General features: G+C 43.0%; 1 protein-coding gene across 1 annotated transcript in view; it reads left to right on the top strand.

Moving 5' to 3' along the window:
• Positions 1–25,580, top strand: part of RNF122 (ring finger protein 122) — a 186,200-nt gene that overhangs the window by 108,112 nt on the left and 52,508 nt on the right. Inside the window, exon 3 of the mRNA XM_085634483.1 lies at positions 2,589–2,634. Within this exon, the coding sequence (XP_085490609.1) occupies positions 2,589–2,634 (46 nt within the window). The remainder of the gene's footprint in view (positions 1–2,588; positions 2,635–25,580) is intronic.

Genomic DNA, 25,580 nt, shown 5'->3' with positions numbered 1-25,580 from the left:
TAATTTTGTTGCTGTCTCCTATTCACACCACCCTTGTAAATGGGGGGCAGAGTAAAATTAATAGGTTTTGTGGCGTAATGCCCACTGCAACACCTATTGCCCATCTCTCTAGGTCAAGCCTAAAAGAGGGGCCTTATTTACAAGGCGGTGTTAGCCATGTGAAGTGGCTTAATGCCGCCTTGTAAATAAGGCGAAGCCCCTATCCTCACAGGAACATAGCAAAAAGTGATGTTTATGTGGCGATAGGGGCTTGTAAATATGCCCATTAATACCTTACTCTAGACCTGGTGTCTCCAAAGGTTCATTCCACATCACCACACCAAGCTGATTAATGGCCTAATTTAGAGTGTGGCGGATAGGATACTCCATCACAAATATGATGGCTATCTCGTCTGTCATATTAAAAGTACATAATATACTATTCCACCTGTATGGCGGACAAGATATCCATCATGTTTGTCACGGGTATCCCGCCTGTCAAATTCTAAATCAGGCTCTAAATCTCTTTTCTGGACTCTAACCTCTATCTGACGTCCCTTAACTCTGACTAATGCCCATGCAATCATCTTATAGGTTTAAACCCATAATAACTGATAAAACTCCACTGAAAGGACACAGCCCTTATCCGTGTAAACATATATGAACTGATAAACAACTATACAACTTCAAACTAAAACCTCATCAAAGAAAGAAAATCAAGAGGGAATGAGAAATGTTTATTGCTTCATGAAGAGGCCAACACAATAAAACTTTTTAATAAAAAGGTAGCAGCAAGAAAGACTGGTCTAAGATTATTCTGCTTGTGTTTTATTGTTTAGAGATGTCACTAAAATATTGTTTCTTCTTCCTTTTGTTTCCTCGAGCTGTGTGTGCTTGGATTAAAAATGCATGGTCTGGAAGGATGTTTTGGTCTGATCCAATTAGTGTATACACTGTAGTGTTTCTATAAATATTAAAATCGTATTCAATCTATTTTCAGTGTTTAATTCTTTCACTGATTGATTAAATGGTTGGGTCTTACAAATCTTTGCCAAAAGGTACTAGCACATTTACCCACAGACACAGAATGGCTAAAACACTTTGATACATCAGCCCCTTTTCTAACAAGTTGGTATTGCCAGTAGGTGAACTAGTGCTAAACACCCAAGGCATTAAATATTTAATGCAAGGTGTAATGATCTGTGAAGAGGGCTGTCAGCATGCACATGGGATAGTGGTGAAAACATGATGCAAGCCTTTACACATTTCAACAAATTTCATAGCTGCAAGGTAGTCCTTTGTTATGTGTAATACCTTCATCTAATCCTGCCTTTTCACGTGATTGCACTTTACTGTTAAGGCTTTTGAGCCTAAAGGTACAAAGTTATCACCAATGATTTGAGTCCCAGAATACAATGTGACGTTCGCTAATAGGTCAGTACTTAAATAAAGTGAGACATTTGCCATAGGGATACTTGGCAGGTAAGAAAGTCCACACAAAAGCAGCACCACCTTAATGTAGTCAGGCAAAGAGGGCAGAATAGCAGTTACAAGCATTCTTAAAGCATCCAGTTTCAGGTGCCCTTGAATTCAGGGCTACAAATTAAACTGGTGTAATTCAAAATGTTAAATGTTTCACAAGGAACTATGCGGTTGGTAAAGTTGACCACCTCTACAATGTCAAAATATTCAGTAAAGAGTAGGTGAATCACCCCCAACAGTACCCAGGAATTTATTAATTAAAATATTTGAATATAGCCCTCTTACTTTCTTAATCCATTAAATAGTCCTGTAAAATGACAAGTGAGAGGGTTAAAATGTGAGTGAGAGTGCAATACACAGACTTTCTATCCTTAAGGTAGTCTAAAATAAGTTCACTAGACACACTGCCAATGGGTAGAACCTACATATCCTACATTACTTCTTCTTAAAACTAAATATGTGCTTTATAACAACAAGTATTATAAACACTGGAAAAATACTTTTGTCTAATTTGATGGGTAGGCAACTGAACAAACACTAATAAGCACTGATTCCAAAAGGTTTGTAAAACACTAATAAAACACCACTGAAATCCCAAAAAATAAACACTGAGAACAGGACAGCGTACTAATGTCAAACTATTTGAGAAAACTATAGACAAACATAATAGTAGTAATAATAACAATAATGAGAAGAAGAGCAGGGGCCCAAAGCGTTTCTTAGGAGCCAGTCAGAACACTGCCATAAAGCATGGTTGACAAATACCAAGACTGCCTTGTTTTGAATCCACTTTATACATCTTTAGTCCACCTTTGTACAGTTCTAGACTCCATATTTTACTCTTGCAGCTTCTTTTTCACCCGCTTTCTCCCTTTGTCACAGTTTTTCAATATTATTGTTTCCTTTTATGCCTTCCTTTTGCTTTTTCTGCATCAGCATTATGATGATGAAAAATAAATCCTGGTCTCAAAACTGAGTGTCAGCGCCCAGCATCAGTAACTTCACCAGCACAACCTTAACCACTGCTTCTCCTCTTGGCTAACCCCTTAACGCCTATCCAACATTATGGGTTCACTTCATTTTCTAACAACAATTTTGTTTTTCTCTCTCTTCTATTCTGCTTCCAGCAAGCTTCGGCATCAGGCACAGAGTGAGAAGTTTGGCTACAAAGAGGTAATTTCTTTTAATTAAATCACTATTATTAACATAAATGTGGCGATATTACAGAATTTGCTAGTTGGTGTGCTCTGAAACACCTGGAGAGCATCTTCCCTTCATGTGCATTGTTTCTTCTATTGACTATACTGTAGATCTTATTGATACTTTTGTTATATTTTCTTGTTCCTTTACAATTATAAATATAAGTAGATTTGATAAAGCCATCCTTGACTTTCTGATATTTTTCCAAATTATCCTTGGATAGAAAACATGTTAATCAAAGTATGTTGCTCCTTGTTCATTCACATAATAATATTTCATATCATATTAAAACAATCAATGCTCTTATTAATGGAGGACAGGGTTAATTCAAATAACCTAAACTCTATATATATGCCTGAGCCATCCTTTGAACAGCAGCTGCATTTCTGCTATGCTATGCTTCTTCTAGGTGCATATTTTGTAAGAATAAGCAAGTATTTTACGTCCCCAGAACGTTCTCCAAAAATGTTTTCAAGCTTTTGGCCGAAAAATAACCATTATACGTGTTTCAGTAATTACTGCCCTCTGACATTTGTCTGTACTTGACTTTGATGGAATAAACGTAATTCCTAGCTGTAGATTAGGATAATGTTCATTGTATCAAATATTAGAAGGACATTTGTCCTGTCTAAGATTAATCTGTCCTGTACACTCATCAAAGCCATTGTTGTGTCGTGTGCCGTGTGGAGACCGCTACTGCTGGGGGTCTAGCGGGACAATAATGACACGGGGACAAGGAGCTTGGTGGTGTGGTCCGCCGCCGCAGCCGTTCTGGCGTACGTGCGTGCGCGACTCCTATTTTATTATTACACATCACGTGACCTGACGCGTACGCCTCAGCGTATCGCGTCAGTGTCACGATATTACATTCCTCCCCAACACACAAAAAAAACGGAATATTCAAAAACATATCCTAATACTCTGGACCTCGAAAGACTGTCCACTCTGACATTGGCCCCACCTTAACACATGCCAACTTATCGACCCAAATCAAAACAATCTTACTTGACGTAGTCCTTAAGGCGACGGGAGGGCTCGGGGTGCTGTCGCAAGTTGTAGCGAGACTCCCCACTGTCCGGCACTACACCTGAACTACTGCCCACACAGTCATCGTTGGCATTCCCATCACCGACGGCCGGGGCACCCGGTTCACTTCGCGGTGACACATCTGGCTGGTGGCCGGGCCACCTCGAGTCAACATCCCGAGACTGGGAATCAGCTCTTCCAATCGCTGTGTCCATGGACTCAGTTTGCTCTGGCGACCTCTCCACACTCCGAGGGCGGCCCTGGTGCACCCCCTGATGCGAGCTTCCCGTTCCGATGGAGGGCTGAATCTTCTTGAAGTATGAAATATTCCGGGTTACCTTTTCCCCTCTTTGCCTCACAGTGACACAGGTACCCTTGACCTCTTCCACAGTCCAAGGTTCCGTTTCGAACCTCAGTCTGAACTTGCTGCCAGGTGTTCGATTCTTGATAAGTACCACGTCACCTGGTACCATGTCCGGCACCACCGCTCGGCGTCGGGTATCGGCATGCGCATAGGCTCCTCGGCGCCGGGTGTCAATGGCACTGTCGTCAGGGGCTTCAGGTCGCCACCCTGGATGAGGTGGTATAGTGTCCGTGACCACCCTTCCCATCAGCAAGTGAGCGGGGGCAGCTCCAGTGGTAGAGTGGGGCGTCTGGCGATAGCTTCGGAGGAAGGTAAAGATAGCGAGCTCTACAGACTGGCTTTTGTCATGAGCAATGCGTATTACCTTGTTGAGGGTCCTCATGAAGCGTTCGGCCTCCCCATTTGCTTGAGGCCAGCGGGGCGTGATTCGCCGATGACGAATACCCAAGGCCTGCAGATACGCCGCGAACTCTTGGCTCTGGAAGGAGGACCCATTGTCCTTTCTGATTTCCTTCACCAGTCCATGGGTAGCCATTACCTTCTCTAGTTTTGGAATCACCTCACTGGCGCTTAAGGCCGCCAGTATTTCTACTTCGGGATACTTTGAGTGGTCATCGATGGCAACTAGAGTGTGCCTTCAGTCTGGTAGGCTGCCAAAATCCAAGCTCATCTGGGACCACGGTATTCTTGGACGAGGTTCCATCACAATGGGGGCAGGCCTGGGTGCTTCCCCGGTGACCTGGCAGGCGTGACAGGCCCGAACCGTCGCTTCTACTAGGTCGTCCATGAGGGGGAACCAGACCTTAGTGCGCAGTCTCGACTTGGTTTTCACCATGCCTTGATGGCCGACATGGGCTAGATCCACCATTCTTTGAGTTAATGACGTCGGGATGACCAGTCTATGCCCCCTCAGCAGTATCCAGTGTCATCCTCAGTCAACTCCTCCCTGACGTGGTAAAGGCTGTCCATTATCTGTTTCGCTACGGGCGTCAGGCTCTTCCACTCCTCTCTGGCTCTGTTCCAGTTGTTGTTCTGGACGGCTTGCTTAGCTCTTTGCAGGCATTCATCCTGACTGGTGGCACGTAACAGGCTGGCCATGGACACCGGTATGGGACACGACCGAGCGGTGACACATCGTACATATTCCTCAGTTTCCGCCGCTTCTTCCATTTCTTGTGGAGTGGCCCTACGAGGGTGACGAGAGAGGTAGTCCGCTGGATTCCGTGCCCCAGGCTGGTGTTCTATTTTGCAGTTGTAATTTTGCAACTGGAGCATCAACTTCTCGATTCTCGGTGGTGGTTTCGTGGATGTGCCCGAGAAGAGGGCCACCAGGGGCTTGTGGTCAGTGGCCACTACGAATGGTTTTCCGTACACATGCAAGTGGAAATGGCGACAGCCCCAATGAATTGCAATTGCCTCTTTCTCTATTTGGGAATACCTTTGTTCCGTCTCGGTGAGTGACCTGCTGGCGAAAGCCACTGGAGCCCATTCCTCTTGACTCGTCTTTCTTTGCAGAAGGACCGCGCCCAGTCCAACCGGACCTGCATCCACGGCGATTAGTGTGAGCTTGGCAGGGTCAAAGAAGGCGAGCGTGGTTGCTTCCGAAAGCGCATTTTTTATTTCTTCGAAGGCCCGAGCCTGCTCGCTGCCCCACGTCCATGGGGTGGACTCTTTTGTCAGTTCTCTCAGAGGCGCTGTTAGGTTGGCCAAGTCTTTGATGAATCTACCACAGTAGTTGACCATTCCTAAAAAGCTTCGAACTTCAGTGATGTTTGTGGGTGCAGCCGCTTCTTTAATGTCCTTCACTTTCTCCGGATCCGGGTTTACTCCCTCCGCCGAGAATGTGAACCCAAAGAACTGCAGCTTTTCTTACAGGAACTCGCACTTTTCTCGATGCAGCGTGAGGCCCGCGTCTTTTATCCGCCGTAGCACTTGTAGCAGTCGTTCGTTGTGTTCTGCGATCGTCGTGGCGTGTACCATAATGTCATCGCTGACATTAATTGCCCCCGGAATCCCCGTGATGAGCTCCTGGATCACGTTTTGGAACACCTCGGCAGCACTCGATACTCCGAAGCTCAACCGGGTGTACCGTCTTAGCCCAACGTGTGTTGAAAACGTGGTAATGTTCCGAGACGCTTCATCCAGTACCAGTTGGTGGTTCCCTGATCGAAGATCCAACTTCGAGAACCACCTGGCACCCGCCATCTCTCCAATGAGATCGTCGATGGTGGGGGTGATGTGGCGCTCCCTCTTGATGGCAACGTTGGGGAGTCGCATGTCAACGCATATCCTGACTGCGCCGGGTTGCTTGGGCTTCCTTGCTACTACTATGGGAGACACCCACGGGGTAGGTCCAGATACCTTTTCGATTATTCCAGCCGCCTCAAGCTTCTTCAGTTCAGCCTCCACCAATGGTCTGAGATGGAATGCTATCCGCCGGTGTCGCAAGGCTACTGGCTGAACGGTGTGATCTATCTGTAAGTGGATTTCTTTGCCACGGAATTTGCCTATTCCTTGGAACACCTCTTCAAACTCCTCCAGGATATGGTGCATGGACTCTTGGTGCACTCCGAACGCGAAAGTCACTACTAGGAGGTCTTCAATGGCGTGGCAGCCTAGGAGCATGCCTTGCCCATCTTCCGTGACATAGATGTTTGACGTGACCGACTGTGTCCCATGAGATATCGTGGTTTTGAACTTCCCACACACCTTTAGCGGTTCCTCCTGTCCATACGCGAACACCGTTATTGTTGAGGGGTGTAACACGGGTTTCGGGTGCATGGAGCTGTGCAGTGCGGCAGCCATGATGTTGATGCTGGCCCCCGTATCCACCACTGTAATGATCTCTTGCGATCCTACCCGGACGTTGCACTGCGGGAGCCGTCGCGTCTTGCGCATTGCATTGCCTATCATGTGTATCCTGTGTACCACTTTCTCTTCTTCGCCATCGTCATCCATGTCGCTGGCCGCTAGCTCTCCTTCATCCACAGTGTTCACTGTTTGGCGGGGTTTGCGGAATCTTTTCGACCGGCACACCTTCTCGAAATGGTTGAAGCGACCGCACCCCAGACATTTCTTCCCTCGTGCGAGACATTCTGCCACGGCATGTGGTGGTCACCCACAGTATCCGCATGACTTCGGCTGTTCCGGAGCAGCAGCTCCCGCCCCCTTTTTGGGCCACCTCTGTTTCGGCCTGACTGCTACCGCGTTGACTGGCTCCACCTTCACCGGTGCCTGCAGGGCAGCTTCCATGTGCGCGGCGCGCGCTTTCGACAGCTCCTTCGTCCGACCCATCGTTAGTATCTCCGCCAGGGGTTTACCAGATTCTTCCAATATTCGCTCCCTCAGTTTGGCTGACGCACACCCCTGTATTATCTGTCCTCTTATTCCTTCCGTCTCATCTCGGAAACCACAGGTGGTTGCTAGGTTCCTAAGGCGGGCGTGGAACTTGTCTAGCGACTCCTCGGGGAGCTGGCGCGCCTGGCGGAATATGAATCGCTCATAATCGCGGTTCGCCATTGGTTCGAAGTGTTCATTTAACGCGGCTATCAGTGTTGTGTGAGTTTTGGGGGTATTTTCCAAGAGCGTCTTAACTATATTGTGAATGTCCTTCCCCCCGAGATGAATGATCATTGCGCGCTTTTGGTCCTTGTGAACCTTCGTGGCTTCAAAGAAGATACGTAATCTGTCTTCCCAATCCTTCCATCGGGCTGCCACTGCTGACGGGGGCCCCTCTACTGTGAACGGCTCAATTGGGGGAATGTTTGTCATGTTCCGCGTGTGCCGCCTGCGATAGGCGAGACCTGTAGCTGAAATGGGTGTAGCATCTTGCAGTGTCCCTCTCCCCTGTGGCAGATTGACGCCCCTTGATGTACAATAGTGGGACCTCTCCTGTGCTTGTAGGGCTGTGAAGTCATTTAGGGTATTTTGTAGGGCCGTGCAGTCACGGGGGGGCCTTGATCAGCTGGCCCACAGCACTCCTCTGTGCTCCTAACAGGAAATTCCCCCTTCAAAACATTCAGGAAGCTGGGCTTGTTACTCACGGTGCTGATGGCTCCCAGAGTGCACCGCCCACAGCCTGCGCGTGACAGCGCTCCCGGCCGGCTTCAGGAGGGACAGACCACGTGGCAGGCAGCGCGCCGAGGGTGAATCACGGAGGCACCGTGCAGCGATCAAGGCTTCTCCGGGCCAAGCACGCGTGGTGCGCGCTACAAACCCCGCACGTGGCCACGTACGAGCGCCGCTCCAGGGGCACCACGCGGCTTTCCACTTCCCTGCGGGGGCACGAGCACCGCGAGTGGGGCCCGCTACACAGCCGCCATACCCGCGCGTGGCACAACGCCGAGGGCACGCCCACCCTCGTCGCCACTTTGTTGTGTCGTGTGTCGTGTGGAGACCGCTAATGCTGGGGGTCTAGCGGGACAATAATGACACGGGGACACGGAGCTTGGTGGTGTGGTCCGCCGCCGCAGCCGTTCTGGTGTACGTGCGTGCGCGACTCCTATTTTATTATTACACATCACGTGACCTGACGCGTACGCCTCAGCGTATCGCGTCAGTGTCACGACATTACAGCCATGTGGGGTTTATAAATGATATGGTAATCGGGCTTTTATTTTTGTCTTGTGTGGAGGGGCAAACATTGGGTTTACGGAGGACTATTACTGTAACAGGGGTGATATAACATTTAAGGTCTCACCTATAGACAGCTGTAGCTATCTGTCGGAAAACACATGTTACCAATACACTACTACATAGAACCAAGACATACAGCTCAGTGGGCATCCAGTCAACATCCTTCAACCATTGGCTGTTAGCATTATTTTAAAAGTTACTATCAGTTAGGTGGGCTTTACTTAATACCATCTCATTTACTGAAAAGTTACATTGCTCTGGCCAGGACTTTAAGTATTATTTTATAGTAACCTATCCAACTGTCCCCTTGATTCTCTCGCTGTCTCTGTCATCCACGTATTACGTATGTGGCCTACGTTGTCTGCTGTCACTAGGTGCCATCCACATCTGCTTCTAAATTTGGCTTTAGCAATACTTGGTGAATTGAGGAGACACACTTGAAAAGTGTCATCCGGCCATCTACATATGAAAACAATCATTCCAAGATGGCTGCCAAGTATTCATATGCGTGCATCACAGACATTTTGTAAAAGATTTTCTTATGTTTTATGAAAAACCTTTACGGTATGGCCACAGTACACACGCATGTGCTTGGGGGCCACATTAAAAAAAAAATAAAAAAAATATATTTTTTATTTTAATTTTAAGCAGGGGAGGCAAACAAACATATGTACAGAGAGGCATTTTTAAATCACAGATCAAAAAATCATAACATAAAGGAGGTAAGCACAAAAAAGAAAATTTCAAGAGTTTACACAGACAAAGTATAAAAAAAGGTATATTGATATGTACAAATCAATCTTTCTGTATTTTATGCCATATTGTGTTGAATCTCCTCATAGAACTTGAGCCCCTGGTTTTTGCCAAAGCTTTTTCCCTTTCAAAAACGTCCACAATAATAGCCCACCACTCCAAAGCATTACAGAATTTAGGAGAGATCCAGGCCCTAGAAATAGCTAGTCTAGTGACAACCAAAATTATCGGAAAAGTGCTTGATGTGCATGGCTAGGATCTACCTTATATCCCAGCATAATCTCCTGTGTAGTAAAAGCCTGATCTAATTCAAGGTAATTTTTTACACGCCTGTATAACACCTTCCCAAACTGCCAATAGCTGTGGACATGTAGCAAACATATACATGATATTTGCTCCATGTACACCACATTTAGAGCAGTTTAGCTTGTTGCTCGTTTATTGAGTTCCTTATCGTCCCCAACTAGCCATCTTCTCAGGGGTATAGTATAGCATACATATTGTCTTAAATTGTTGTAGTCTTTAGTGAGTGGACCACACCACATCTTTTAATGTTATAAATGCTTCCCCTATCATTATAGGAGTAATTCCAGTCTCTAGGATATTACTCCATTTTAGAGCTAACTGTTGACATGGATTGGATCTAGCTTGAAAAAAAAATGATTACGCCATGCGTATTGCATGTTTCCGAGGAGGCTCATGCAAGAATGTCAAGAGATCGTGTGGCTCCATCAATTTAAGGCCCTGTGCTCTCCAGAAATAATCTGGCTTGGCAGTTCGGGCTGGACTGTTCCCATGAGGCACAGGGTCAGACTGATTTGCATATGGCCATGTCTGAACTGGGGTGATGGAGTGAGCTAAAGAATGATAATGGATTAAACCCAGATCAGTTGACTGGGGGTGAGTGCTTGCAATGTTCAAAACTCCGTCCATTATCCCCTTTGGTTTTGCTTCAGAAATAATCCCCATGTTGCAGATATTTATAGTAGTGTTGATGTGGGATTAAAAAAGTATCTTGCAAGTTTTGAAAAGTTCGAAAACCGTTAAAATCATAGAGATCCCCAAGATTGTCAATGCCAAGTTTAGCCCACTGTTTAGACACTCCATCATGAAAAATATCTGGAAAGGATGGATTATCCCAAAGGGGAAATGTATTATGGTATAACGGTAAAGAGTATTTAGCAATAATTTCCTGCCATAAAGTAACTAATCCCCTAAGAGTCTTAAAACGTACTCTCTTGAAGTAATTTGGGTCGTGGATTTGATAAAAACATGCGTCACTCTTGTCCTAACAACAGTTTGTGGTTAAAATCCTGGCAATTATTAGAAAGGAGGCTATGTAACCTGTTCACGAATGAGGCCCATTAATATAATTTAAAATCAGGAAGCTGGAGACCGCCTTGGCTAAGTGGATATTTTAATAGTTTAAGAGCTCGGCGTGCCCGTGTATATCCCCATATAAAACTACTTATTACCCCATCCAATTTTTTGAAAAAAGAATTAGTTACCCTCAAAGGAATTGAACGAAATAAATATATACATTTTGGCAGAATTATCATCTTAATGTTACACATGACAACTAAGCTTATGAGTAATTTATGCCAATGTTTTTACTTTTTAGTAACATTACAAAGTAGCACTTCATAGTTTAGGTTTACCTAAATACGTAACTTTAGAGCAAGTGTCTATCACAGGGTTATCTGGGCTAGAATTAAGTAGAACCTGAGTTTTGTTAGGGTTTAGTTTATATCCAGAGAAGGGTCCAAATATTCCCAAGGTTTTATTCGAAGCCGTCGTAAAAATGGCAATATCATCTGCATCGGCATTAATTTTTAATTTATTAGGTCCCGGGCATAGTGGCAGAATATTTTCGTTGGTAAGTAAAACTCGAATAAAAGGTTCAAGATACAGGGCAAATAGTAGTGGGGAAAGAGAACATCCCTGGAGGGTATACCTGTTGATGCGAAAAAGCACAGATTGAGAGCCCACGTAACTCAATTTAGCCTGTGTAGTATGATAAAGTGCTTTTACCGACGTGAGAAATCGGCCCTTCATTCCAAAGGTGGGGAGAATAGGTCACAGACAGCCCCATACCACACTGTCGAAGGATTTTTCTGCGTCTAATAGTATCAATCCCAGATTTCTACCGGATTGTTTAGCCAAGTCAAATGCCATAATAGCAGTATTAATATGCGCTGAGGTGTCTCGGCCTGCTATGAAACCATGCTGGCCTTACCAGCAGAAATTGAAGACAAAGCAACCAGAATCTCCTCTGGCGAGATCTCTGCACTAAGTTGGGCATTATCTTCTTCTGGTAGAGTTTGTCGGGCAGCTTTCGCTAAGTACTTAGAAACCTCTTCAGTTAATATACATAGACAGACATGTAGAAGCTCCTGGAACCTTCCAGGCCAGGGAGGAGTTATGCTTTGCCGCCTTTCAGGAGGGTCACCTGACCTAGGGGTTTAAGAGGAAAGGAAGGAAACCTAACTAGTTAGTTGGAGCACCACTGGACCTGGGGGAACCTCTGCCGGAGTATAGGCCGTTGGGCCTAGGGGGCAACCTACACTACTGAGACTGACTGAGCTTAGGCCCTGCTCTACCCAAGATAGCTGAGGGACTCTGCCAGCCTGCTGACCTTGCCCAGTGAGGGAGAAACCCAGGAGACCAACTCCAGTGTGCTGCAGGGAACCATCCTGCCTCTTATGCCTGCCAATCCAACCCCTACCTGTCCCCCAAGATACTGCACTCAAAGAACCTGTAACTAAGTCCTGCTAACAACTAGTGCTGTGAACCTGGAACCTGCCATCCTCTCCCAGCGCTGGGGACCCTGTGAGAGCTGCTGCTGTTGGGGGGATCAACAGGTAAAGCGCTGTGCCTACCTAGCGCTCTACTGTCAGAACTGTGCCCACCTAGCGCTTTATTGCTAGAACTGCGCCTCCTGCGCTATGTGGAAGTAATCTGCCTGTGCTGCCAAGTGCTAGTTGCCCCCAGATCACTGCCGCAGCCCAGGACTTGTATGAACTGCTGCTGTGCCATATCACAAATAAAGATTTCCCTTTTGTATTGATCAAAAAACACCAATTGAGGGGTTTGTGCAAATTATACTCTGAACCAAAGAGAAATGATAATGAACCCAAAAAACAAAATATCCTATTCAGACATCACAAAGTCCAAAACAATTAATAATAAATTGGATTTATTATGCCTATTTCAAAATTTTAACACTATTGTATTCTAGGAACATTACACATAATACATCCTAATTTCCGATTGTATACAAAACAGACTTTTATTTGTAATATCAATATTATCTTTGTACAGTGAATTAAAAAAGTCGTGAATAATAGAATTAATTCAACAATTCAAAAATTCAAAACATAACAATAATAAAACATAATAGGTTAAAAACAGTTTAACTGTATCCTCTTGTCGACGCGTTTCGGTGTACTTTGTATTTAATAACACCTTCTTCAGGACCACAACATAAAAACATGGACTGCTCACTATATCAAATTTAAAAATCTAAAAATGGTAATAAAAATACATATAATTAGGCATAAACGTGTGCTGAGAAGGGAACACTTTCTTTGGTTCAGAATAATTTACATAACTAATAAGTATGCAAGGAATTCAATTAATTAAACTCCCTAACCAAACGTGATGGTGCACTAATTAGGACACACCAACATGCCTATTGCAGATAGGCCCAAATTGAAGTAAGTGTAACCAAAACCCAATTAGGATATACGAAGTAAAGCGATTAAACTAAATTTTTAGACAAATAATCGCACAAAATTCTAGTATACAATTATTACATCAGACACCTAATCTATACGACAACCTATTTTTTTATTATTTTATATATATATATATTATTGACCTTTCATGTACTTACATAGGTATATACGACTTCCTTTTATTTCCTTTCTTTCTTCCTTTTATATTTGAAACTTTTTGCAACCGAATAATATTACTTTCCTTTATCCTATTTTATCAAATAATATAGAAAGGAATTGATAGACCAGAGTCAATAATGTATTATTAGAACACTTTGTTCAATTGACTTATTTAAATTAATGGACTCACCTGTGATAGAGCGTAATATATCACTCGAATCTCTCTACTGTTGTAGGATTCAGTATTTAAATAGACGAAGGGTATTGCCTTCATTTGCCCTATTAATTCAAAGAAAATATATGCATTATACTTAATGTGCACAAAAGAGAAACACTCCACCTATTCATTGATTCTTTATCTTAATCAGAAATAACTCACCGAAAACTTTGAGTTGACTACAATAGTTTTTCCTTTTCCTTTACGGTATTGGCGACCTTTTCTTAATTAATTAAAAGGTGACTTCCGGCATTTTTTATCAATCGTTGGAGATTTCAGATTTTCAATATTTAATCTGAGGTTTGCTCCTACAATACAAACCGAAGGACACAATTATAAAAATATATATGTCCAGAGCACATATCTATATAGAAATTAGAATGTTATTCTTTAGGTTATTAGTCTAACTGAAAAGGACCTAGTTAGCCCAAGTATCCACAAGGGGGCTCAAAACTCTAACCCGAAGTCCAATTTATTTAAACACTATAGTCTCAAACTGTTACTGAAACTAAATGCGTCCGAGGAGAACGTGCCATCTTCATACCCGATTTAATTATAACGCATTAGTTTACATATCGGCATTAAACGCAACCTTTTTAATAATATAAGCCGCAAAATTGTATAAAAGACAACCCCAGCTCTGCTAATGTCAAAACAAACACCGTTGTTTCCAAAGGGTTGGTACAATGTTTCTCCTCTACTCTCAAGAGATATATATACGAGGAAACGCCCGTTTTAAAACCCCACCGAAACCAGTCGGAACAGTACCAATGCCTACTGCAATAAGTATAAACCTACGGCATTCCATCAATTCTCCTTACCGTTTAAAGTATATGTTGTCTCATATGCCGGGGTTCGGTGCATCAAGGGCTCAGTCGCCATGTTTCCCGCAGTTAAATATTGTAATCATAACGTAAACTAATGTGACGACGTCACAAGCGGCCATTTTAGTAGTTCGGAGTGGATAAACACTCTAAACGTTATTGAGAACTTCTAATGCGCAAAGCATAGACCACATCAATAATGTCTGGAACAGATACAAAATCTAATCCACACATTATTGATGCTATTAATTATATATTGTCGCACCCATTTAAATTAAATTAACGTGACACCGTATCATACGGCCATTTCGGTCATTCGAGCCATTCAATTCTACAAGAGCCGCTGTAGATTTCCAGTGCGAACAGCATGGACACCATGGGTATTCAAGGTCACACTCGATTACAATTCTTACGGAGATGTAGAATAGAACTGATCTCAATTAAGACAGCTCTTATATGTCTTGAATTTTATTAAAAAAAATTCTAACAATAATCACCCAAATATCATTAAATTCCTACAACATTCCCTCTCTTCATTTAACACAAATGGGCAAACTACCCTCATTCTAATGTATTTTAAAACATTTTTACCCAGGTGAAGGAAAAACGGAAGAAGATAATCCACTAGTATTCTAATTTATAACCCTCAAATTTCTTAATTAAAGAGGGGCACTCGTACAGGGGGAACATCCCTTCACTATGCACCAATTAGATGGACAAGGCATAGTGAATAAATTAGTTAATGTAAGTGAATTATTAGTATTTAACGGGCTACTATGTATGAGGCATCATATCAATATGAACCCAAAGGATGGATTACACAGAGTACTTCACAAAAATGGATACACATGCCTATTATCTATATATATCTGTTAGCTCTTTTCAGTTACCTAACCAGTCATTCCCACTCTTCCCTATTATTTAAGCCTTGATGGTAAGTTTTAAATTTAGACATAAAAAATTGCTCTCGTTGTTTTCTTTTCTTATCTATGTCTCCTCCACGTAAGGAAACTTTCATTTTTTCCAGGATGAACCATTTCAAATCTTCTTCCTTATGGTTCATCTCTAACCAGTAGTCAACCAAAGGAGCATTTTTCTTGCTATTCTTTAATGCTGATCTATGTTCTGTGAGGCGCAGACGCATTTCTCTGCTGGTCTCACCTATGTAGCCCTTCTGGCAAGGACAAATAATAAGATAAATGACATTTTTAGTACGACAGTTAACCATGTCGTTCATGCAATGTGAAATACCATTTAGTTCCACTTTTGATTTTTTGATTTTCGTCTTACAGTGTGTACAGGTACTACACGGAAAATTACCTTTCAGTTTCATTCCATCTTGAACACTGATTTGCATACTTGGCTTGGGTTCCCTAAAAGTTTTTACTAGATGGTTGCGTATAGTCTTATTCCTTCTAAATGCAAATATAGGTTTACATAGAGGTGTGGTTCCTGGTTTGTTTAAAAGGGACCAATTTTTATTTATCAAATTCTTCAATTTATTGCTCAATTCATTGAAGTTAGTGACCATCACAATTCCCTGTTCTACAGTGTTAGACTTATCTTGGGTCTCAAAGAGACTGTCGCGGTTATAATATTTTGCTCTCTTATAGGCTTCCTTTAGCAGCCTTTTGGGATATCCCCGTTGCAGTAACTTTTGTTGTAAAAAGGAAGCATGAAATTCAAAATCTTTTCTATTACTGCAATTACGTCTAATACGTAAGAATTGACTAAAAGGGATACTATCCTTATGACATTTTGGATGATACTTGTGTGATGTAACAGAGTGTTCCTATCAGATGGTTTAGTATAAAGCTCAACTGATAATATATCATCTTGTGCTTTTATTGTGATATCTAAAAAATCTACAGAGTCCTGACTTTTATTCGCTGTGAACTTCAAATTACTATCACCACAATTAAGCCATTCCAAAAAGGATATCAGGTCCGTTTCATTTCCCTGCCAGATGAAAAACACATCATCTATGAACCTAGACCACTGCTTGATGTTTTCAAAATAAGGACTGATCTCATTATAAATATGTCTATCCTCAAATTTACCTACATATAGGCAAGCCAGACTGGGAGCACATGTGGCTTCCATACTGGTACCTTTAATTTGGCAATAATAATCACTCTTAAACAGAAAAATGTTGTTCATAAGAATGATTTCAATGCAATCCACAATGAACTCCTCCAAGGATGAAAGATCTTTATCCCCTTGACTAAAGATGTCCCTAATCATTTCAACTGTGTCTTGTTGGGGTATGTTTGTATATAATGACTCAATATCTAAACATACCAACCACTCTTTTTCTTTATTGAATCTAAGGCCTTCCACCTTCGCGATCATATCTGTGGTGTCCTTTATATATGATGGTAACTTCTTGACTAAAGGTCGGATAAATTGGTCAACATATTTACTCAAAGGTTCAGTGATTGAGTCAATACCTGACACAATAGGTCTCATGGGTGGATCAGTGATATTTTGATGTACCTTTGGGAGCCCATACATAGCTGGTACAAGTGGATGATCATTGTATAGAAATCTATATTCATCTTCGCAGATAACTCCATCTTCCTTTGCTAAACGGAGAAGGTTATTAACCTTCCCTTTCAGTTTATTCCATTCATCTAAATTAGATCTTCTATAGTGACATGGAACATCTAACAAGGCTTGTATTCTCCTATCGTAGTCTGATGTATCAAGAACGACAATACTGCCGCCCTTGTCACCAGGTTTGACTGTGATAGAATCACATTTCTGAAGATTCTTGAGAGCACTATTTTGAATATTGGTTAAAGTTTTTTTGAGTCCAACAGTTTTGTTCTAACATTTCTTCTAGGCCTTTAGAGACTACTTCCTCAAATAAATCAACTTATAGACCTACCAAATCACTGGCCGGAGTCCAAGTAGAGAGAGGTTTCATGCCTGATTTATTATTATTAGTTTGTATTGACTCTTTTCCCTCAAAGAATTTTTTTATTCTAATTTTCCTAAATAAATCATGTACATCCTTTTCAATTGAATATTTGCAAACTTGTGCACTTGGTGCAAATCCTAGTCCCTTTTCTAAACTGAAATTTCATCAACAGTAAGTACCGTCGCTGAAATGTTAATGATAGGTGCTTTAAGGGAATCAAAATTTAATCCCAATCTTTTTGGCTGCGTGTTCTCATGTAGGGTCTCCTTAATCCAGTTTCTCTTGGTTGGTTCCCTGATCGACCCCTCCCTCTTGTCCTGAAGGTTTAGGGATGTCTCCGCTGTTGTCCTAAAAAAACAGGGTAATCCCTACTGTTTCCTGCCACCTCCTCTATGGGATCATTTCTAGTTCTTGTTTCTGTATTTCTTTCACCCTCAGAGTCTAAACTGTTATATGAGGTATCTGAAAATGTTACATTTTTCTTAAAATATTTGTTCCGATTAAACTGATTATTTCTCGGGACATAGCCAGTTTGAATTGGTTGATCATAGTAATCTTTTTGTAAGTAGGGATATACCAACTCCGCACTAAATTTAACAATATCTTTTCTCAGTTCATTGGACTTTTTATTAATAAGGTATTCCCTATATCCTGTAATGTCTTCCTGTATTTCCTCCAATTTACGCTTGGCTTCTTCCAACGCTATACTATCCTTTAGTTGTTTTTCTAAAGTATCTATTTCTTCCCTCTCTATTATAATTATTTCCTGTGCTGTCTCTATTATCAACAGCATCCAATCGCGACTACAACGATTGGCTATTAGAGTCCAATTCTCCTTAAATTTTTCATTCTTAACAAAAAGGCCAGGTTCATTTCTAATTTGCAAACCTTTGGGAATTATACCTTTTTTACAATATTCAATTATAAAGTCTGAATGCAATTCTGTGCGTATCATTTTCTTCTTTAGATTCCACAGATTATTCCATTTTTCATCATCATTCTTTGTTAGGGTTACAGTATTAATTGTTTTGGAAGTACCCCTGCATGCTGTGACACCCAAGCGCTTGATCGCCACCAGTAGTTCCCTTCCACGAGCGCTGTGCCATCCACGCGCTAGACTGACCGAATTTGCCCCCTGGTGAGCGCTGAGCTAGCACGCTCGTGTTGTGCCTTCACGGCGCTGAGAAATAGAGCACGGGCTGCCCAAGATCACCGCCGCTTTCCGGGTACCTGAGGGTGGTGCTGGGACTGCCAGGCGTGTTGTCCCGAGAAGCGCTGTGGCCGAAGTCATTGCCGCGGCCCCCGGGGCTGCCCCCAAAGAAGATCTGGTGGTCCGTTCCGCCTCTGCGGCCTCCGTAGCCTGGGGAGGGCTGCCGTGGCGGCAGCGCAGGCCGAAGCTGCAAAGTGCGCGCGTTGCGTCACAACCGGGGCGCCGGCAGCGTCATAGGCCGCGCCCCCGGGATGCCGCGCTCCTATTGGCTGCTGCGCCGTGAGCCGCTGGAGGAGACCGGAGCCCGGCCGGGCCTCGCCGAGGGCAGCGTTGTGGAGAGCGGCGCCCGGACCGACCCCGACCGGGCCTTCAGAGAGATTGCCAGTGGAGAGAGAGGCCACCTTCACCAGTCCCGGCCCCGAGGGTCGAAGTGGGCTGACTGGTGAGGGGGCGGCCTTCATCCTGTGGGACCGGCGCTGCTGTGGGGCCTACCTTCCCCGACCTAAAAAACGGAGCGGTGAGTGTGGGGAAGCTGGGGGGAGCCGGAGCATACAACCAGAGTCCTCCATCACACGCGACCGCTGTGGAGGGTGGGAACAGCCCCTCCTGACTGAACCTCTGCCTGTATTGCCCTCGGCCTGGTGATCCACTGCCGAATGTGACACCACCCACGTGGAAAGAACGATGCTGGTATGATCCCCCCTGCTTGAGGAATGTCACTGGGGTTGAAGCCCTCCACGCCGAGTGTTGCATTTCATGACTGGGGCCTAAATAATGTTTCCCAGGCTCAATGTGTACCTGCCATAAAGTCCTAGTTACTTGAATGTACCGGAATGCACTTAGGCCTACGTTTCAACCTGCGACCCCCTACCTACAGTGATACTTGTTCCTGGAATGGTTATTGCCACTGCCTCTTTCCGGCCTGCAGTTTTCAGGCCCTGGTGCACTTGACTGAATTTACGCATGTTTTGTACTTGAATGAATTTACTGTTGCCCTGAGATTATCTGCTCTACTTACTGCAATGAGTTTACTGTTGCCCTGAGATTATCTGCTCTATTTACTGCAATGGGTTTACTGTTGCCCTGAGATTACCTGCTCTATTTACTGCAAGTAATTTACTGTTGCCATGAGATTATCGGCCCTATTACTGAAATGAATTTATTTGCCATGACCTGGAGGAGATAAAGGGTCGTGTTTTACAAATCAGCCTGGTGTGGTGTCTCTTCATTGTGTGCGCATTACTGAGTCCGTGTGAGTATGTGCTGCACAACTGCTTCATACATTGCCTTCGGGTGCCTTCCTGCCTCGCGTCAAAGCTACCGTGTCGGAATCGGTGACCCCGGTTCTAACATTGTGTAATACCCTTTATGAATGCTTTCATTGAATCCCAAACCATACATGATGAAGTGTTAATATTAAGCTGAATAAATTCCGACAGCAATTTCCCATACGTACAATATAATCATTATCAGTTAGCAGATAGCGTGGGAAAGATAAATAACGCCTTAATTTACTTGTCGGTTGTAGTTCAAATGTTAACAAGATAGGTTTATGGTCTGAGGTGATTTTAGGACATATGTCTATCATAGTTGTTTGGAGTAAAGTATTATTAACCCACCAGGTCTATCCTTGAATACTGCTTATGTGGGTGTGAATAGTATGTAAACCCTAGGAAATTTTGGTTTAGAACTCTCCATGCATCTTTAAGATTATGTAGACGTGCCAACTCTAGAATAGATGCCCGTACTTTTGGCATTCTTGTATTTATTCGCTGAGTAGTAGAGTCTATGGATTGGTTCATAACACAGTTAAAGTCGCCGGTAACGATTAATACCCCTTGTAATTCCAATATAGTTAACATTAGAGAGTTAAACATCTCAGGTTCATCAACGTTTGGCCCATAGACTACCACTAAGACATATTTAATACCAGCAATTTCGAGTTGGGCTATAGCCCATCTCCCTTTAGGATCTGCTAAAACTTGGTAAGCTTTGTTTGTTTGAATAACTTTATTCGATGTAAAAAAGAAACCATCATAAAAGTATAAAACAGATTAAAAAACAGAGGGAAAAAAACATTTCATTATTTACATTGTTTTTTGCAGTATAGTGAACTTAAGTCCGCTTGGTAAGCTTTGTACATGAGTTCTTTGCTAGCTAAAATAGCAACACCCCTGATCGATACCCCCTGAGACGAACACACAACAGTTTGGAATCCGAGCTGATTGAGCAATGCCCGATCCTTATACGCCAGATGGATTTCCGTCAGGAATATCAAATGAGGTCGAAACATTTTGAACTTTTTCAAGTACCAATTGACTTTTGCGACCAGCGTTTAACCCAGAAACATTCCAGCATAAGCATTTAATTACCCCCATAGTATAAAAGAAAAACTCTCATAAAGCATAAATTCCACTTCAATACGCTTTGTTGCCTTAGTATAACCTTTATAAGTGCTATCTGCACTGAATATTAAAGCTTCTACAAACTGTCGCACCTCCCTGATACATTGCCGTATCCATATCGTGGCCCCCTAGCTTTTACCCACTATCCACCCCAACCCACCACCACCCCACCCACCACCCACCACGTATCTAAGAAAAGGAATCATCCCCCTGAATGCTGTCACAACAGACAGCCTTGAAGAGATGTCACACACAGAGGCTAGCCCAGCCATTAACCTAGTCAAAAATAAGAAAAAGAGGAACTAATACAATACAGAGAAAGTAGTCCAATTTGCGCAGAAGTAGCAGTTCACTTATTTAAAGGCCCCCTGTCACCACCTGGCCAGACTCTCTTGGGAGTCCTTTTCTGTATGAGCGACTTGTGTAAGACCGCCTTTGATAATCTTTAAACGACCAGGTTCCTGTAAAAAAACTGTGGCCCTTCAGCCTTTAAAGGATCAATAAACTGACATAATCTCCAATGCCTATCCATTGTACTTTTGCAAAAGTCCGACCTGGTAAACACGGAAAAAGAATCCGCACAAATAGGCGATATGGGTTGAGCTTTGATTGAAACCGCTTGTCGTAATAAAAAGTTACCAAAGTAGGTAAGAAAAGGTCTGGGGAAGCGTCCTGCAGGTTTGTTAGAGACCAGTGGCAGCCTATGTGCCCGTTGAATTTGTCTGTCCCAATCAGCCAAGTCTGGGAAAGTTTTTTGAAAAAGTTGAACAATGTATGTCCTGGGGTCCGTACCCTCTTTGCCTTCCGGAACCCCCAAAAAACGGAGATTATTTTGACATTGCAGGTTCTCAAGATCCTCAATCTTTCCTTGCATAAACCTAAGCTGAATGTCTTGTGGCTCTGAGGTTTTAACTGATTTAGTAACATGGTCCTCGGTATACGCTACTCGCTTTTGTAATTCTATAATGTCTGCAGCGAGAGTGGCCACTTTGCTTTTTACCTCCATGAGAGACTGTTTGATCAATGAACTATTAGCCCTAGCCTGGGCATAGTATTCTTGTGCTTCTTCTCTCTGAAGTTGCAATGCTCGAAGAATAACTGTAAAAGAAGATTCCTTAGGAGGTCTGCCCAAACCAGCTAATTCATGCTCTTCTATAGCCACTGGTAGAGTTAAAGATGCAGAAGTGGAGTGACCAGTCCCAGGCGGCAAAACCCCGCTTATATTAGGATCCATCGAATCCTGAATTGTCTTCCCCTGAGCAGCATTTTGAGATCTTTGCTGTAGACTAGTAATCATTGCTGGGTCAGGGCCGGAAAGCTGTGAAATCAGATTTTCGACTTCCCCCTTTGCCGTTACCCATTTCCGAATAGGGCTGCTTATCGAGGCACATTTACCAGAGCTGATCCTACTGTCTCGCATGATACCCTGTTTGTCACCTTTCTTTTTATGAGATCTTGGGGCTTTAGGCTTAGTACTGCTTTTTGTATGGGTAAATAGTGGGTCAGCTATTTCATGATGACGCCCCCCATTGCTAACAACTGGTTTATCGTGGCAGGTTTTAACTTTGCGTGGACTGGCCCCACTACTAGATTAATAGGGGCTGTACTTTCGGGTACTAAGGACACTGCAACAATGAATGTTGAAGCTACTCTGGCTGGGGTACAGTCAAGCTCACAGCGTGAAGACGATACTCCTGCTGGATAGATTGCCATTGAATCCTATGAGCTTATTAACAGATCAGGAAGTAAGGGGTGGGGAGATGTCTGAGGGGTCAACCAAGCTATTTACTAACCCTGCAAGGGTTCAGCCAATGTACACTCCTGATCAACCAGGAGAGATACTACAGCAGTCTGATAATATATTTGAAAGCCTGGTAAGCTTGAATATTGATCTGGGATCTGGCCAAATGGGTGGAATTACTTCAATATTGCAGCTGAAACACTTAGATAGTTCTTCACCTACTAGTACTGCTAACTCACTTGGGCTTGGTGGCCACCTTGTAATAATTTTTCATAAAGCATAAGAAAGACCATTACAAGAGGGCTTGTGTGCATGTTCATGCACATGTGTGGCAGACATTTGGGGACAAAACAATATTTGCATAGCCAAAAGGTCAGTACACAATATCAAAACTAAGACATGCTGGCTTTGTCAATTCTTGGTAAATGGTGTTATATTGTTGCAGTTCCAGGATCAATATGAGTTGACACCTTTATATGCCTTTAGGCAGTGTGCGGTGTGGCAGTGTACATGCCTTACAGACATTTACTTTAAGGTCATTTGTGAGTTTTATGGGATGGCATTTCTCAGTTCAAATTTGACAGAAGGGGAATTTCTTTAATTTTACTGTGCCACTTTCTACATAACATGCTTGAAGCATAATTGATTGTTTGAGCTCCAGTGTTAGATTTAATGATACTAGTTGAAAGATACTTGTTTTATTCACCTTAGGAGGAGGAGGAATAACCAAGTTGTCCTGCAAGGATTTATACCGGAGACCTTCAAGTTTCACACTGCAATCAGCACTCAACCTGATGAGCTGTATTGCCTTTTATCTCTGTTCAGGATTTCCAAATTTGTATGTGCAGTTTCCAAAGTCCCTTTTCAGTATCTTGTTTTTGTAAGAATAGTCATTGATGCCAGGGAGATGGCTAGGAGACACCAAAGTGTCAAAAGTACTAGTACCAGCTGAAATCCAAATCTCTGCGGATCACATGCGTTACACAAAATGGTCCTACGTGGATCAACTACACATTCCTACAAAACAAACAGTAAGGACAATTGGGCTGATGACCATTTAACATTCAATGGTCCTTGTTAGGATGAAGACAAGCCTAGATTAGCAACAAGACTTGGGCCGCTGCTGACCTGTTTTCTGGAGGCATTGACAACTAACAAATCAGGATTTTTATGCTATGCAACTAGCTCCTGCACATGCCCCAACTCTATTTATGCCTTGGGATCTAAAAATCCTTGCACTTTTTCTGGGAACACCATCAGAGAGGGCAGAGCCGGAGTTAGGATGTAACATAAACTATATTCTGAAGTCAAGAATACCTGCCCTTTTGGATAATAGAGTAATATCTGGATTAGATTAGATTAGAGTCCTAAAGAACAGAGCTTGTCAGGATCCATCTTGGATCCCTGCCTTTTCCAGTTCTTTAATTTTATTGTTGGCTGAAAAAGTCTCTGACTCCTCTAGATCTTGCTAGATTTATTCATCCATGCCGAATCTGCCTGTGTTTAAACTGGTTTGTTTTTAAAACCAAATTGCTCCAGAAATTGTTGGTGGTTACATAAAAATATAACCCTGCAAAATGCTGGTCAGGAAACCAAGCATGTTTTTCTGGCATCTGCGCGTAGTCTTTGAATTTTCCTCTTAAATCCTGCATCGCTGCCGTGCTTGCTTCATTGCATTTACAGATCAGAGGACCATTTGCATTCCATTGTTCTCTGGCCAGGTAGCCTGCTTGTGAACAATGGTGGGCTGCAAGGGAACACAAAGGCAGACTTGGCATCCTGGTGCTAATGTAATTGGCATGTGCTTGTGTCTCAAGGAAGTCCTTTTTATAGACTGCCCGAAACATGTGGCAAGGAAGGGAAATTGAGTTTCCTTTGTGGAGGAACCCCACATGCTCTACAGATGTATTTTGTCTCACAGGTAACAGGTGGAAGATTTGGTGGGGATGGAGTAGAAAGCTTACACCTTCTGGTCAAGATGAGGAAACAAGTCACCAGGTGGAGCAAAAAAAACGACTGGACGGCATTCTTTATACCATCCGATGTCTGATTGTCCATGAGAGGACGATTCAGACACTTACAGAATGCACCTTCTATGGTTGCCTCCTTGCCCTGTATAAGTCTAAATTGTGCTTGTGAACACATTTATGCAGATCTCTCCCTGCTCTGGAGGGATTTCTCAATTTATCGAGGTTGAGAGGCTGCTGAAGCTCTTGCAGGGTCTTCTGTATGATCCCTGCACAACAGGAGAGATCCTCTCCTGACTATATGCCTGTACCAAAGAGCCTGCCATTCTCTAATCCTTTCTCCCTGAATGAGAGTCAGTAGTAGTATGTGTGAGTAAGAATACCCCTTAATCTGACCTGGAGTATAGAGCAGTGCACTGCAACCTAATGCACCTTTGGACCGACACCACATATGAGATCCCTCTAATGCTTTATGTGACCTCTAGGAATTATGGGCCAGATGTAAAAAGAATTCGGAGTTTGTGACTGTAAAAAAGCGTTTTTGAATGTACTAATCCCATTTTAGGAATTCTGAATATCTTCTATATAATTGTTGAAGAAATAAGTCTCTCAATTTCATTTATAAGAACTATTTTCATCAGGATTTCTGTTTTACTTTACTCTTTTGTATTATTAAGAAGTTAGATAACATTTTCTGGGTAACAAATAGTTCATTGTCTTTATAAAATATTGATTTTGGCACCTGCATGCCGAGTGTGACATTGTTAGAAAAATGACTAGAGTAACGCTGCCCATCAGACAGACGTCTAGAAAGCAATATCTAGGAAGGACTGGTAGTGCAATGGTGAATATGGTAGCTCATCTACCACTTAGGTTTTTGGGGCCAGCACTGGACATATCTTTTGTTTATTTTCACTTAACCTTGATTGGCAAAGTACCTAATAGCTTTTTTGTGGCT

The sequence above is a fragment of the Triturus cristatus genome, chromosome 11, assembly GCF_964204655.1.
Source record: "Triturus cristatus chromosome 11, aTriCri1.1, whole genome shotgun sequence".
Taxonomy (NCBI): domain Eukaryota; kingdom Metazoa; phylum Chordata; class Amphibia; order Caudata; family Salamandridae; genus Triturus; species Triturus cristatus.
Note: the sequence above shows the minus strand (reverse complement) of the source record. Positions and strands in the feature narration are given on the sequence as shown.